The sequence below is a fragment of the Rousettus aegyptiacus genome, unplaced genomic scaffold, assembly GCF_014176215.1.
Source record: "Rousettus aegyptiacus isolate mRouAeg1 unplaced genomic scaffold, mRouAeg1.p scaffold_m13_p_4, whole genome shotgun sequence".
Lineage (NCBI taxonomy): Eukaryota > Metazoa > Chordata > Mammalia > Chiroptera > Pteropodidae > Rousettus > Rousettus aegyptiacus.
Window position 1 is genome coordinate 64,335,993 of NW_023416307.1, and position 17,122 is coordinate 64,353,114.

General features: G+C 40.5%; 1 protein-coding gene across 4 annotated transcripts in view; it reads left to right on the forward strand.

Annotated features, from left to right (window-relative positions):
* MYH15 (myosin heavy chain 15) overlaps positions 1-17,122 on the forward strand; it is a 138,043-nt gene that overhangs the window by 108,736 nt on the left and 12,185 nt on the right. For 3 of the 4 annotated variants that reach the window (XM_036219471.1, XM_036219472.1, XM_036219473.1), the window contains 6 exons: positions 1,833-1,948; positions 7,498-7,690; positions 8,213-8,416; positions 12,142-12,267; positions 14,315-14,485; positions 16,948-17,052. In XM_036219471.1, coding sequence (XP_036075364.1) covers positions 1,833-1,948; positions 7,498-7,690; positions 8,213-8,416; positions 12,142-12,267; positions 14,315-14,485; positions 16,948-17,052 — 915 coding nt within the window. Of the gene's footprint in view, positions 1-1,832; positions 1,949-7,497; positions 7,691-8,212; positions 8,417-12,141; positions 12,268-14,314; positions 14,486-16,947; positions 17,053-17,122 lie in introns of those variants that run through there. The other variant, XM_036219474.1, reaches the window with a different exon arrangement.

Consider the following 17,122-nt stretch of genomic DNA (forward strand, 5'->3'; position numbering starts at 1 on the left):
ATTTCACTTTTTATTCAATCCCAGAGATTTCCTCACTTTGCTTTCTCCTGTCCCCTTAATCTACCACCAAAGGATTTCATATAACCCTCCCCATGTTTGCTCCTTTTATGCTAATGTAGAAAATAAGCTGCAAGACTGCCATTCTCTAGAGCATTTTCTCAATCTATACTCAGCAATTGTCGTCAGCGTGGCTCAAATAAACTCATAAAAATCCCCTACAGGTTTGGACGTTTCTTATAGCGACAGCGTTCTACATTTTATATAGAATCCTTTCAATTAGCAGTGTGGTGGTCCTTGTAAAATTGGTAAACCTTGTTTCATACATTTATTCCTTTTGGTTCTCTGGCCATCCTAGGTGGAGAGTTTCCAGAGCTACCACCTTAACCCAAAGAAGCAACTCCTATGGTAGAAATTTCAAGCACCATGACAACCTAATGAGATATGATTGGGCAGGGATGGTTTTAGTCCTGAATAATGTGGAGACATCTTCTATTAAATTGACTAGCATATCAAAGGCGAGACTAAGGCTAGAGCATGCATACCATTTAGCACCACTAGATGGCATCCTATTCGAATTTTCTCAAGTTTTGTCTTCAGCCGCATTCGTAAATACTTCATCAGCTTGGACGTGTATTTGTAAAATTGGTTTATTTATTTTCCTGGGTGAGCCTTTATGAGAAACTTTATCAGATTATTTTTGGAGTCACAAAACTCAAATTATCCCAGGTCACTTTCTCAAAGATTCACTTTCTCAGTACAATCTGGAGGGTGAGGGGTGACAGTTTCCCCTGAAGGAAGGAAAGGTGCTGTTCCCTAAGAGAAAATTGTTATCCAAGCATTCGATTTTGATTTATTTTCTTTTATATTGAAGGTAGAGAACAGTAGCAAAGCCTTAAGCCATATTAAAATTTCCAACATCTTTCTTATTTTTATTTTGAAATTGCTACTGTTTTTATTTTTGGTATGTGCTAAGCACTCCTCAAGAGTGGCTGCTATAAAAATTACTCCTGCCTTCAGGATTGTCTGTCAATTGTTAACTGACCAATAGATTGTCAGTCACCCTATTCCCTTCATAAATATCCTCTTCAGTAGCCTCCATATAAATTTTTGTTCCATATAAATTTTATCTTTGAAACAGGCTTTAAAAATTTAATCAAATCTACACTTTTAAACTCAACTCACTTTATAATAACCCTGGCAGTAATTGCCTTATATTTAAATATTCAAAGGGGCAGGGGATCACCCTACCTGTCAAAGTAATCCATTTGATGTAGCACTAATAATTATGGTGATAATGGCTCACACTGAGTGTTACGCATCATATACATCCTAAATTCCTTTATTCTCCATATGACAGTATTGGGACACTATCCTGTTTCTTGCTCTTTGAATGCTTTTAACTTTTTCTCTATTTTTCCATGGTATCTAGAATTGAAAGATTCCATGTGGAATTATCACCTTCCTTGTTCTAGCTTTGATACTTTTATTTATTCATCCCAAAGATGGAATTAATTAGAAAAAGTCAAGAGTAATAAATTAAAAAGTTGAGATATAGTCAGACAAGATTGAGATTTTCTACTTTAAAAAGGTTTTAGAACTCTAGTCCTTGAACTATAGCTAAAAACCCTAAGAATGTCAAAGTTATAAGTGACATGACAAATAAAAGTAATCACTTGTCTCTCATCCTGTTCCCATCTTCAAGGACCTGATTTGAACTAAGATTTCTCCCAGTACATTTAAAGAAAGCTGCATTAGTGACATACATTTTGAGAAGAAAAAAACTTTTGTCTCAAAGTGGACTTAATTTAGTGCTTTTTATTTATGTGTTTCAGGGAGCTCTGGAACGTAATGAAAGCAAGATTCTTCGTTTCCAGTTTGAACTCTTGGAAACTAAAAAAGAACTTGAAAGAAAGCTTTCAGAGAAAGATGAAGAAATAGAAAATTTTAGGTATTTAAGATTATTTTGATAGGCAAAGGTTGTGTATTTCAAAACTCTTGACTGAACAGAACTTGTGTTTGACTACTTTTATGACCCCTCTTGGAATATTACCAAAGAAACTTAGTCTAACCTTACACTAGAATCCTTCTAGTAAGCTCACCACTGTTACTGTTAAGGAATACCTTTACATAATTACTGTCAATTTTTATGATTTAAAAAAATATTTGAGCAGCTTCTACTCTAATACAAGACTCAAAAAAGACATACACAAAACATAACTGTATGTACAATTACTGTGTATATTGTCCGGGTCTTTGTATATAAAATTTCTTGGGAATTCAAGAAACAGATAATGCTAAATAGTAGAGGGAAAGAATTAAATATGATGTTGTACATTAAAATTAATGTCAGATGAGAGTGAAGTTTTTACATACCCCCTGCCTGTACCCGTAGCCACTTGTCCGGGGAGGAGCAACCCAAGAGCTAAGCTGCTTACTGAATCCTTGTTGAAGCAGCTGAGTCCTATTAGGAAACTGAATTAGACAGGACTCATGGGTGGCAGGATATTTTCTGAGCTTCATCATTACAAGCCGATGACTAGACATTCCACTTCTTAGCTTCTCAGCGAAGCAAGGGGGTAAAAGCAGCCGTATACATGTCACAGAAGGTGGTAAGGAAGATCAGAAAGCTGATGTTGGCAAAGGACTTCACACTCTGTAGATCAAAGGCACAATTATAAACACATGGAATTAACCATGATTATATTACCTGAGCTGTTCTCTTAAGTCAATGCCATATGTTAGCAAGGAAAATCATTTGAGTCTGAGATTCAGTTGTCAACTTGCTTAGAATGTATTTGTTAATTTTTCAAAACCCTGTTAACATGTATAATCGAACTGGCCTATTTCCCATAGTCCATTTTCAGACAAAACTCCCACAGAGGTCATTTTTTTTAATGAGGATGTCAGCCAAATTTGGCCCTCTGTGCGCTTTGAATTTTCTTTGCTCTCACTCACTGGCACTTTCCTCTCTAGGACTGACTGTGGTGATGAATTCTGGTCTACTTTAAGAGCCTCTGAGTCAGTGTCTAAAAAAATTTTTTTTGATGAAGGGCAAAAACATTGGGCCTTGATATTTGCCCTACTTCCTTCCACGAGGAACAAAAATAAATGTCTCCTTGTGCAGTTAAAAAAAAAAAACTCATTTCAGGTAACGTCAAATCTGTGTCTATTAATAAACCCAGCTAAGGAAAAATGAATCCTCAGAGAGTCTGCATCTCATCAGGTACATCTGAATGTCGTAGAGCTGTTCACCAATTATAATAATCTTAGTGCAAAGGAAGCCAGAGATCCAAACAGCTAGGGCTGGAGAAGAAAGAACGGAAGACTAGACAGGAGCTGTTGAAGGGGCTGAAAAAAGAAGAGGCGGGCTGGAAGGAGGGGCGAGCTATTCACAAGTTTTAGTTAATGATTCATAATCACTATAATAGGTACATCCGGACAGGAGAAATGAGCATATCTTACAAAATATCACAAATAGCATCCCAAACCTTTTAGATGTGAGTGTTCTGTGTGAGTGCAGACTGTATCAGAATGCCTTGATTTAATCCGCTGGTATAATCTGACTTCAGGGCTAGGAGAGGAAGGGATCTTAAGGAAACTAAATAGAATGCCCAGAAAATTCAAGCAAAGCGTAAGATTTCAAGCAATCAAGGACAAGCCAGGTAAATTATAGAACTCAAGGGAAATATTGCTTGAGAGCAAGATGAGGTTCAAGGGCCTTTGTCCACATAAACCATGGGAAACTCTGATGCAGAAACTGAAGGGAGTGTGGGAGACAGGACCCAAGAAGCTGAAGAGATCACAAAAGCAGGAAAGACTCAGAGGCAGAGGCAAAACCTTGACAGTGTTGCAAGATGAGTAACTCACTCGACTCCTCCTCTGAGCTCACTCATCCATTTGGTGAAGACTAATCCTGCGTGATGCAGGCCTGGAGGCCTATTGGTGGTGAAAAGTGTGAGCAGCTGGTATGTGTGTCATACGTTTCACCCGTTCAACAGATATCTGAGTACATAATGTTTGCCAGACACTGTGCCTGCTATTCTAGCCAAGGCTTTCTAAACTTTTATGGATAAGAACATTTTTTTTTCTAATTTCTACAAATGTTACAGTTAGCATAGCTAGAGGCAGGGAGGTGACAATGTAGTCATTGATGGAAGAAAAGAAAGAGCTTTGGTGGCTGGCTCTGATCCTGTCCATCCTAAACATAGGAGAGGAGGACTGACATCAGTGGCCAGCTTAAAGACTGTCTGGTGGCCATAACTCCCACGTAAGTCGAGTCCTAGCATAAAGCTCAAGACTGAGTTACAAACAAGTTGGTCAGATATGTCCTGAATCTTCGGTGATCATCAGCTCTATTTCTCCCAACTCAGGGTATTTAAGGAAATGCTGAAATATGTGAGAAAACTCCTCGGCTTAGGCCAGGGTGCACCTGGCCTATATTCTACTCTCCCAGACATATGTGGAAAGGTGCTATAGAAGGAGCTTTAGGGAACGAAGCACTGAGATTCTTTATCGAAATGCATTTATTTGCTTTGGTTTGTTCACCTGTAGAAGAGTTAGGCAAACTTTTTCTGTATTAGGTCAGATAGAAAATATTTCCAGATTTGAATGCCATTGGGGCTGTGTCACAACTACTCAGATCTGCAGTTGTAGCTCGAAAGCAGCCAAAGACACGAAATCAAATAGGCATGGCCAGATTTGGCCACAGCCTATGGTGTGCCTACCCCTGGCCTGTAACCTCAGGTATATAACAATGCTCCATCATCTTTTTCTTCCATATGGTCCACTTCTCCACTTCTCTGAACTCAGTAAGATCAGGTTTTGTCACGCGGTCTTAATTTACATGCACCACATAACTTAATTTCTTTTATTGTCCAAAGAATATGTTTAAACCTCTTCTCATTTCTAACTAAAGTATTTTAGTGTGTCTTCAAGAAGTAGGATCTCAAATTCAGGCATGATATTTACTTAGCAAAATATCTTGTTAATCATTTTAAAGCCAAATCATGTGTATCGGAATTAAGAAACATCTTACATTTCCCTGATGTAGATGAGCAGTATTGCAAGAGAGGGGAAAAAAAAGGACCTATTGTATTCACTGTGTATAGCTTTTTCAAATTTTCAGGGTTTTTTGTTTGTTTTTGTTTGTTTGTTTGTTTGTTTGTTTACATTTGGTTTCTTAAATTGTATTTCACATTTCAGGAGGGGAATTGCCATGGCTGAGTGCTTCATTTTTCTTAAAAAATGTACTTGGGGGAGTTTTCATTTTAAAGATATCTTGACGGTGCATGAATTATGTTGATTGTCTAGCAGCCATTCTCTAGGTCTGTATTATATCCGAGCCTCTTAAACCTCAGCTCTTTCTCTGTGTCTAGAGGTACTCATGAAGTTTCATAAACAACTGTGGGAAAATGACAGTTTGAAACATTCGGTTGGTCTACTTAAGTAGAATGTATCTCTGTACAGAAGATTTTGACACTAGACTAGCGATGCTTTAGTTTTCCTGCGTAAGAGGAGTCAGCGGTGGCAAAAATGAGTTTCTCCAATGTAAGAAAGAGAAATGTCTTAAAGCTTTTAGTGATGTTGAGTGTGCGTGTCCTTGTAGGAGTTATGGGCCAGGGCTGCCATAGCAAAATGCAGACTGGGTGGCTTAAACAACAGAAATTTATTTTCTCACACTTCTGACAGTTGGAAGTCCAAGGTCGAAGTGTCAGCAAACTTGTTTTCTCCTGAGGCTTCCTCTCTTCTTGGCTTGCAGATGGCTACTCACTTGCTGTGTCCTCTCAGGGTCCTTTCTGTGTTTGTGCATCCCTCATGTCTTTGTGTGTGTCCAAATGTCCTCCTTTTATAGCGATACCACTCAGATCGGATTAGGGCCCACACTAACGGCCTTGGCCTCATTTTTACCTTAATCACCTCTTCAAAAAGTTCAGTCTCCAAATACATTTACATTTTGAGGTATTAGGAGTTAGGACTTCACCACATAAATTTGGGTGTGGAAAGTAGGGTGGACACATTCAGCCCATTACAGTTTCTTTTAATTTTATATGCTGGCGTCCCTATAGGATTCTGATCTGGAAACTAAACAAAGGTCAGGACCTAAGGATAGGCATGAGAGGCTGACCTCAGCTCTTGGGGGCCAGGGGCATGGGGTTGGTAGAGGAGAGGTGCTGGGTCTGGGCTCTGGAACCAGGAAGTGTTATTTCCCATATGTTTCCATAACTACTACTGAGACCTACCCCCCAGCAACGGGGAGAAAAGTGGACATGGAAAGTAACGCTTCCACCTGTTACCCAGTCAGAAGCTCTGACCACACTTCTGCTTCCCTGCAGGCTATATGCCTTCCTGATCGGCTTTAGAGCTCAGGACAAAGACTCAAAGACAATTCAATGTGGAACCTAATTAATATGTTTTTACTGTTTGTACTGATAGGCTCTATGAGGAAGAATATCTGTCTAGCACTAAGAATGTTGTCTTATCTGTCCATCACTAGGCCCTGTTTCACAGGGTGGGAAAGAGGGCATGTGTTAGTTATAGCAGTTTATCTGTCCTGACTCACCCACCAAATCTTGATCTCTATGTCAGAGTGCAGCATGGGGTAAGGACGGAGAGCAGGCCACTATTCTTCAAAATCATTCCCATGTTTCTCCCATCTTGTGATACCATGATTTCCATATGTGGCCACCAAGTTTTCCATAGATGGGGAAGAGAGAATACAAGATCACAGAAGTAAAAAGTTTGTACTGGCAAGGCTTATAAACACTTCTGCCCGTAGTCCATTGATCGGAATTCAACTACATATCCCCAAACTCATTGTAAGACTGTTAGGAAATGATTGCTGTGGGATCTCCAAGTTTTTCATTGCCTTCCTGAACAAACATCTATTGTATAAGCATCTGTCACTTTGTCATTATGAAGGAATATTGAAGTAATTCACTACCACACAGCAGCTGGTTTCCTCAGCTAATCCTTGGTTGTGCTTGCAAACTCCTAGAGAAAGATAACCATGCTGTTCTAGGGAGCTCAGGCCATTAGAACTGTGTCGCTGGAGCCTAGGACTTATTCCAAACTGGGTGGTTCTTTCTTGCCTTGTTCAGACACTTTCTGACATTGAAAATGTTTAAATATTATGGCTGTCTCGAAAAGCATCCTTCCTTCACCCTTAGCAACTCTAGAAAATCCTGATATTTGCCCCAGACTTCCCCTCAGGGGGTATCAGATAAGTCTGCCCCACAAGAACCTCAGAAAAAGTTCTGCTACTTTCCTAGGAAGCTGTTCTGGGAATCTTAGTCTTTTATGATGGCATATGCTAACTAACCTACCCCTTCAATCTCTGTGTTTTTCAAATGAAAATCCTTTAGACTCATTTTGTTAATTATCCAGAATTTTTCTTGAATTTTAATGTTTTTCTGTTTCCTAATTTGTTAGGTACACAGCAGGTAACCTTCCCTAATTTGGGTGCATGATTTTTCCCCTCGAATGTTATCCTAAAATTAGGAGGACCCAGCAGTATGCTATTGACTCCCTGCAGTCTAGTCTGGATTCGGAAACCAGGAGCAGAATTGAGGCTACGAGGCTGGTGAAGAGCATGGAAGGGGACCTCAGTGAGATGGAACTCCAGCTGAGCGCTGCCAACCAGCGGGTGTCAGGGGCAACGAAGTCCCTGAATCAGCTTCAAACTCAAATCAAGGTACAGTTGACTCTTGAACAACATAGATTTGAAAACTACATCAATTTTTTCCAATAAATACTATAATATATTTTCTCTTGTGATTTTCTGAATAACATTTTCTGTCCTCTAACTTTATTTTAAGAATACGGTACCTAATACATATAACACAAAATAAGTGTTAATCAACTGTTTACATTATCAGTAAGGTCTCCACTCAACAGCAGGCTATTAATAGTTGAGTTTTGGAGGAGTCAGAAGTTATCTGCAGATTTTTGACCGGGGATCAGTGCCCCTAACCTCCTCGTTGTTCAAGAGTCAAATTATAATATGAGGGCGGGGAGCGAGTCTTCTTATGGCCACAAACCAACCAACAGATCATATTGAGCAATAAAAGTGGGGAAAACAAATCAAAGTCTACAAGAGAGCAGGAACATGTTTAAATTTAAATCAGTGGAACTTTGTTCAGAGCATGTGTGCACAGGCGCATATCCTATTGAACCAGAGGGATCTGTGCTCCAGGCTCTTGTTTTTTTCTTGAAGGATCTTCGGGTGCAGCTGGATGACAGCACACACCTAAACAGTGAGCTGAAGGAGCAGGTGGCTATGGCTGAGCGGCACAACTCTCTTCTCAAGTCTGAACTAGAGGAACTGAGGTCCTTGCAAGAGCAGACAGAACGTGGACGCAGGCTGGCAGAGGAAGAGCTCCTGGAAGCCACAGAAAGAATCAATCTTTTCCATACCCAGGTGGGGCCCATAAACTCCCCAGCTGCATCAGCTGGTCGAAAGCAGTGGTTTCCATATATGGTCAGCCTGGGACCATACACAGCTGCCCTGTCAAACCTTGGGTGAGCCATTGGCAGCAGAGCAGTGGTTACACTATTCATTTATTCCCAAGTGTATTTGTTCCTTGGGGCTGCTTTTACAAAGTACCACCAACTGGTGGCTTAAAACAACAGAAATTTATTTATTTTTTCACATTTCTGAAGGCTAGAAGTCTGAAACCAAGGTGGTGGCAGGGCCATGCTACCTGTGCAGCTCCTAGGTAAATCCTTTCTTGCCTTTTCCTGGCTTTTGGTGGTTTGTCATCAGTCTTTGGTGTTCTTAGCTTATGGATACTTTACTCCAATCCTCCACCTTCATGTGGCATTCTCCTTGGGTGTCTTAAAAATACCTTTCCTCTTTGGATATTTGTCTCTGTCCAAAGTTTTTCTTTTTATAAGGACATTAATCATATTGGATTAGCACTCACACTAATGACTTCATTTAACTTGATTACTTCTGTAAAGACCCATTTCCAAATAAGGTCACGTTCTAAAGCATTGAGGGTTAGGACTTCAACATATCTTTTTGGAGGAGGGACACAATTTGACCCCTAACACTAAGCCTTCTGCTAGAAGAATGGACTATCAGGACATTCACAGCCAGGACGTTGGAGAGAGAGGGATGAACATTCTCTAATGTTATGGAACCACTTGCCTGCTTTTTAAATTCTCTTTAAGCTATATATTCTCCCAGCATTCCAGGATTTTTTTTTTTTTTTAAAGCTCTTGCTTCAGAGCCAGAAGATACCTAACAGTTCTGCGTTGTTGCTGACAGAGATGATGTGCTGTCAGGTCTCTGGCTTCTCATGGAAGGTTACATAAGTGACACAAAGTGAGAATTCTTCGAATCTTTGCCATTCTCATAGAATCAGGAGAAACCATAGTGATTAGGACAAATATAGTAAATGGGTCATTCAACAAACATTTTTAGGGTACCCACCAGAACCTGGACTGGTACATGTGGTTTCAATGCAAAACATCTCCATTATCCTCAAACTATGAAGACCCAAGTAAACAAACTGTAGTGCACTGCTGCATCATGATAGAGCAAGCACAACCCTGCAGAAAGCCTTCTCTGACATCCTAGATTTAGGTAGGTGTACAATACACTTAATCTGAGTCTTGAAGGGCATGTAAGAAGTCAGCCAGGTAGAGAGAAGAGTCAAGGGCAGGGGCACAGGGAGAAGAGGGAGTTGGAATGTTAAGGGAAATCCACACACTTTCTGGAGCATGGGGTTGGGGGTAGGAGAGAGCAACAGAAATGATGTTAAAAGCCAGGCCACCAGGGATCTTGAGTCTGAGACTGATGGAATATGAATTCTATCTTGCAGCTAGCAGAGGTCCACTGAAGAATTTTGAGCAGCTGAAAATGAAGTTATTAGATTTGCATTTTAGGAAGTTTACTTTCATGATTATTGTGAAGGATGAATTAAAACAACTAATGGCAGAACTGCCACACTTTTCGATCTTTAGAAATGTTTGTGGGGTCATTTTGGTTGCCACAGTAACTGGAAAGTGCCATCGACATTTAGTGGGCAAGGTCTAGAGATACAAATACTCCTGCAAGGTGCAGGATAATTCTACATCACAAAGAATTGCCCCTCCCAGAATGCCAATTATTTTCCCACTGAGAAAAAAAGGAAGTATAAACCAAAGATGTACCAGCTGGAAGGCATTGCAGTTAGTTTGGGCCTACACTTTGACTTTTGTGTCCACATTCATGACACAATCTTATTTGGATACCATGTGGTGTAGAACAAATAGGCTGTAGGTTATGTGTGATTCCCAGCAGGCTAACTTGCATCAACATTTCTTTCTCTCTCAAGAAAGCTGATCTAAATACAATGGGTGGGATTCTTATAAAGTAGAATATTGAATTTTTAAAAAGTAAATCATTCACTATCTGTAGTACTTAATAGCTATTGGTAGCAAAGCATTTCCATGCATGTTGTAATTGATAATGCACCAATGAGTCCCAATATGATGGAAGAAAACAGTACCCTAGTGAGAGATGAGGCCATCAACCAGACATAGGAGGAGATGGATTCGGAAGAAAAAAAAAGAAGGCAGTAGAGACCTGGTCTCTAGGGCCGAGTTTCTGAAACTTTAGGTATACAAGAAAAATTAACACAAAAATGCAAATTCTCAGCTCTCATCCCAGATCACTGAATCAGAGAATCTCTGAAGTGGGATCCAGGAATCGAGCAAGTTCTCAGGTGATACCACAGTTCCAGAGATTACCATTTGGCCAGTATACCTAGGTGATATATTGCTCATAAGAACCTCTCCCCTATCTTAACCATGCAGGACACCTTACAGTTACAAGAACACTATCAGTCTTTTGATAACATAATGAAACTTTTATGGAATCTTCTTAGACCTCTCTGAATTCTCAGACTGCTAGCCTAGAACAAATTTATGAGGCCAAACTTAATCTTGGCTAATTACATGTGTCCTTTTTCAGACCCAAGCTGTGATAATCTAGATTAGCCTTCCACACAAGACTCCCTAACCTCTTTCATCCCCAAGGGAATCAATTAGAGTCATTCAGCTTATAGAAGTTTTAACTATTATCTTCCTAGAAGATTTGATATGACTATATACAAAATATTTATATCTGTAAATTATTTTTATCTGTACCTTCCTTTACAAAGAAGGAGATTCTAAGGAGTTATATGCAGTGAGCACCCAGAAAATTCTCCAGGAAAATATACTTGATCCTTCCTGCTCCCCACCCCAGGCCATACCCATAGCAATGGAAAGCCTGGGAGTGCACAGAGCCCGGCTCTCTGTAAGGACAGATGATGACAGCCTTGATGAAGATGCTTCATGCCATCAGGGAATCAGGGTAGAACCTGTGAGCCTGGAATATCTTTCTATTTCTAAGGCTCAGTCCTGCCACCCAATAGAGTCCTTAGATAGAGAAAAAAAAAAAGGACAATGAGGAGAAATAAAAAATAGAAAGCTCATGTCTTTTATACACACTCTCTATGCTAAGGTTTCACACCCTCAGAAAAGCTGTGCTTCAAACACAGACCAAGTGGCAGCAAAATGAGCTCCAGCCTCTTGTTACACTCCAGGAAGGAAAGAATTAGGGCAGCACCAGTCACAGAACAAAGAATCCTCCAGCATAGTGGAGTTTCTAAGGGCTAGGGGATGAGGCTCATCTGAACTACTCTTCCTGCTTCTTCACTGCAAAGTCTGATAGGAAAGGAGGTAGATAAAGAGGAAGGTTTTTTTTTTCCTGGAGCATCATGCTCCCCAAATGTCTACAGTTGACCCTGACTTCTGCTATAGGACATTTGCTTCTACTCCATCAAAGAATGAAAGGCTGAAGAACATACTGCTCAACAAATTGAAAACCAAACACATGTTTGGGGCTTTAGGTTATCTGGATCCATCTCTTCTCTCTGATTCAGGCTGCCATCGCTTTGATAATGAATGGTTGAAATCTCTTCCATTCAAGTATGCCTTTGATGGCAAGGGGCTTTTCTAAAGTGGCCTCCCAGGTTGCTAATGTGAGTGTGGCTGACCAGAATAAAACTCACTCCTGGCCTTCTGTCTCCCCCACTGCATGTCCTGAACAGATCAACTTGCGTTTGCATGTCTGGTCTCACCTTTCCTAACAAAACTGCTGCTTTTCCTTAGAATACAAGTCTCCTCAGCCAGAAGAAGAATTTGGAGGTTGATGTTGCCAGGATGCAAAAGGAAGCTGAGGAGGCAGTGCAAGCATGTCAGAATGCAGAAGAGAAGGCCAAGAAGGCAGCCACTGAGGTGGGTGTGTTGACTGCTTGCTCGCTCCTGCCTTCCAGAGTTGACTGGAATGGTAGCCAAGGGGTGGAGCCCAATCTGCAGCCAAAACGGATTTCATTGATTCTCCATACAGCCAGGAGCAGGTTAGCTCACTCTCTGTTCTCTGTTCCCATTTTGAAAAATTAGGCCAATTAGCTCCTCCCCTCCAGCATCCCGAGGCAATGAAAAAGAGCAGTTGAATTTCTATAAGCAAAACCTTATGAAAGCCAGAGATTTTTTTTTTTTTTTTAAGTCAAGACACTTTCCACTTGTGAGTCAATATATCTAGTGTCTAGAAACAATTCTTCTTGTATTTCCTTACAAATAGCTATTTGTATGTTAATGGTTTTATGATGATGAATCAGGTTGGTAAAGACAGCTTCAGGACTGTTGTGTGCCTTCTTTATTTGCAAGTTTAAAATTGTTGGTGGTGGTGGTTTTCCTCAATGACACTAAGCTTAGGGTTGGCTGCCAGCCTTGACTATACCTTATGGGAACTGGAGAAAGGCCAGCCCCTGGGCACTCTCTGTGGGTAGATCCAGCACTTCTCTCAAAGGGCATGGAAAGCAGAAGGCGATACTCAGAAAAAAAAAGGGAAGGGAAGGTCGGGGAGGGAGGTGGAGGAAGAGGTGTGTGTGTCTGGAGGACCCAACCTTGCAGGTTCCTTGCCGAGGGGAGCTTGGTCTTGATTTCAGCGTCCACTGACCCTATCCCTATCAAGTGATTTTGTGTAGTCCAAATCCACAACCATATGCAGCAGCCCTGACCTTGCCATGTGAATGGGAGCTATCCTCTTGCTTAAAAGGATATGGGAACTGGGGAGACAAGATATTCAGTTCAATTTTACATAATTAACTTTGAAATTCAAAAAGGGGAAGAACTTTAATCTGTGTTTGCCTGAGTTATTTAGCACTCAGGGAGCTAAACAAAATGTTTGCACAAAATCCTAGCTACCAGGTCACCATAGAACCCAGAAGAATGGAGAATCATGCCTATCATTCAGCCATTTTGTATCAAGGCAAACACTTCTGCTCTCTGGTGGAAAAGAGGTGTGTGAAAGCTTGAAAATGTTTGGCCAAGGGAAAAATAATATGCTTAACATTTATGAAAATCCACATAGAAAGGAATAAAAAGAGCTTCTAAGTCTGCTTGACAAATTTATGTAGTAGTCACACATTATGAAGTTTCTATCTGCTTAACCTTGCCTTTATAACGTTTTCTTGGCTATGCTAAAAGATGAACTCACTGTCTCTTCCTTGTCCTTGAATTCTCCAATCGTTTAGCTCCGAGTTTCAACCCGACACAGCAGAGCAGAGAGTTGCCTCCATAATTCATTCTTTGCCCTCACCATCTGCAGAGACGTCTCACACTTAAATTATACAGATGGTCGGTAACCCGATAGACAGAGATGCTTTGGCTGGGAGGGCAGTGTTCTTACATTAAATGCACTGAGAGATTCATGAAACAGTTCTTAATAATTGCAGCAAGACACCAAGCCCTTGTATACATAGCTGAAGCCAAGAGCAAGCTTCACAAGCAAGAATTAACCTACCTTGTGCCAGATTATTGGCACTGACAACATCTGTTGCTGCCAAATTCCTAGAGCATAAACTTATTTGCAGTTGTGAATCACAGAATTATAGAAGTGAGATGTGAAAAAGATTTTCATAGGCACTCCTCCTCACTCTTCCTGCTGCATGATGTTACAGGACATATCCTGGTGCCTTATTCAATTAAAAGCTGTTGCTTCAGTTGGTCATCTTACTTTCAGTACAAATACTGTGTAATAATGTTCATGTGGTACTTCATCTTTGGTCTGTTTCTATTACCCCTCACCCTGATCTCTTCGGTAGCTGCTGCTATCTTGATGGCCTTATTGTTAACAAACCTGAGGGCCACAGAGGTTAGGAAGAGCATGGTGGGAAGAGATTACGTGGCATCTAGTGAGATTAAGAACTGAAGATTGTAGGTAAAAATGTTAAGATCAATTGGCTGCCAGGTGTTTTCATCCTCTTTCCTTCTTTTCTAGGTAGCAAATATGTCAGAAGAACTGAAGAAGGAGAAAGATACCAATGCTCACTTGGAGAAGATGAGAAAGAATATGGAGCAGACAGTTAAAGACTTACAAAAAAGCCTGAATGAAGCTGAAGAGAAGGCCCTGACAGGGAATAGAAAGCAAATCCAGAAACTAGAATCCAGGGTAGGAATTGGCCTTGGGTAATCATGGAGTCTTGACAACTCCCAATTTAAGGCCTCATTGTCCTGGAAATTACACCAGATATTCCCTACCTCCCTCGTCACTTTTGCTTATAGCACTTTCAGATGGTCAGATCTCAATGGATTCATTCATTCTTGCTTGACTTTGGGCCACTCCTCTTGGACTGGATGAAATCTGCCTTCTCTCTTCCTGCTATATGAGAAGGCATCTCTTCCCATCCATTCATACCTACTCTGGGCTCTCCACAGCCAGGCGATCCACTGTTCCACACACACCCTCACAGGCTTGCTTCTGTGCCTTTGCTCCTGTTACTTCCTAACAGCCAGAGAAAGAAGGGAAATAACTAAATCAAGGATCAAAAAAGACTTAGCGAAGATATAGTAAAGGCTGACAGAAATGATGTAGTAGCTGCCTTCAGGGAGCTTAAAAACAAATAGAAAGACCTATCCTGAAAATAGAATTTTTTAAATTATTGAATCAATTTCAGTGACTGTGTGCAGGTCATGTGACAAATGCTACAGGATGGAAAGAATATTTGACTGGGATTTGATGGCTCAGAAGGGCGTCTGAAAAATAAAGTATCACCTTTGCTCATTTATGGTATATCCATACAATGGAATACCAATGCATATTTGTGGTACCACATCCATATAGTCACGCTGATTAAAAAGGGGTGAGGGAGAGCTCTATAATGTTTTAGAGATCATGCCTATAGCAGTATAATGATAAAAGGTGCAGGAAATACGGAGAGTATACAATCTTTTGTGCAAAAAAGGAGGGGAGAAATAGGAAGATGTGTACACATTTGCTTCTATTTTCAAAAAGGAAATGTGCCAGGGTAAAAGAAAGATGAATAAAAAGCTACTCCTAGGCAGGGAAACACAGAGATGCGAGACCTCCTGAATGCACTTTGTTTAGTTATTTTGATTGCAAAATTATATAAAACATTTATAGGCTTCATAAGTAAAAACACAAGTTTGAATCAAGAAAATAAAGCAATTCCTAAAATTTTAACACAAATGGAAGCAAATGAAGGTAACTATATATCAAGGTGGGAACATAAAACACACAGAGAGAACAGTTATTCCCAGTGACTTTTAATCATAGCATTTTGTTTGTGCATCTCGTGAAATATATCAAAGGACAAAACAAACAGCAAATAAAGCAAACTGCATTTGTAGTTTCAAAATAACAGTATGTTATTGCTACTAGCAAAAACATTAATGTAATTATCTGACAACATATATAAAAACCAGGATTCTTAGGATAGGATAAGAGAAAAAACATATAGGCATAAATAAAATCAAATAAGTTAAAATATACTTTCCCCCCAAATTACATGAATACTACTACTATTTCCAATTGAAAATTTTCCAATTTTTTTAAATGGGCTTCGTTCACAAGAAACTGGCACACCTGCTGGCTCTCCCACCCCCATTCTACCTCTCTGAGAAAGAACAAGAATGACAGATGGCTGAAGCAGGGCGAGGGAGGTGGAGGGAGTTAGAGACTGGGTCAGTTTCAGGCACGTTCATGCCTCAGCACTTTGGGCTTTGCAGTGTTAAAAGGGTCGTCAGGAAGGCCTCTTTGAGAACGTGGCTCCACGCTTCAAAAACATGGCAGGGAGAAAGTCCTGGACACGGCGGGAAAGAGTGGGAGCTGGTAACACTCTTCCCCCATCAGCTCCCTTCCTCCTTTCCTGGTTTATTTTACTCCAGATCATCTACTATCATCAAACATTTTCTATATTTTTCTTTGTTTTGTTTGTGTTTCCCCTCAGTAAAATATACACTTACAAAGGGAAGAGATTTTTGTTTGTTCCCTGCCATGTCCCTAGCCCTGGGGTCTGGTGTGTAGTAGGCATCAAAATGTTTGTTGACTGAATTTTATGTTAACCTTGTTTGTATAACTGTAAAAGACCACAGGCAGATTGTTAGTCTATACTATATAGCTCTCTCACAAAGCAGGGCTGTAGGGTTGTGTGTGACACGTGTGACATAGACTCAGTGTCTGAATTTTAGAGAATCACAGATAAATGTGGAGAAAGAAGCTTAAAATTAGGAAATAATTGACTGAATCCTCAAAGTGTGCTATATATAGCTTATTCTCCCTATATACATATATTCGTGTGTGTGTGTGTGTGTTGTGTGTGTGTGTTTTGTCATCTAAGAGGGGGAGCTTATCATCTCTTCATGGATTAGCCTTTCACATCCTTCATAGTCTAAACAGTCCTTTTGTGAAATCACATAGTTCAACCAACTCACTTTTGGCGAGACAGTTTTCCCAGAGAGGTTGCCCTGTTTAACCACTGCCAGAAAGAGAGTGGACACATCTTCCCTTGATGATTTTGCTCTCTTTCAAATGATCATGCCAACTGGCATATGCAAAGCCAGCCTGGCTTGCTTCCTGCCAGCCTGTGGTCTGAGATCATGGTCTGTTTTCAGGTTCATGAACTGGAAGGTGAACTGGAGGGCGAAATCCGTCGCAGTGCAGAGGCACAGAGGGGAGCTCGTCGACTTGAGCGATGCATCAAAGAGCTGACCTATCAGGTACTCCAGGAAAGCACTCACTGTCTGGCTGTGCTCCATCCTGGAAAAATGGGTTCCTTCAAGCTGGAAA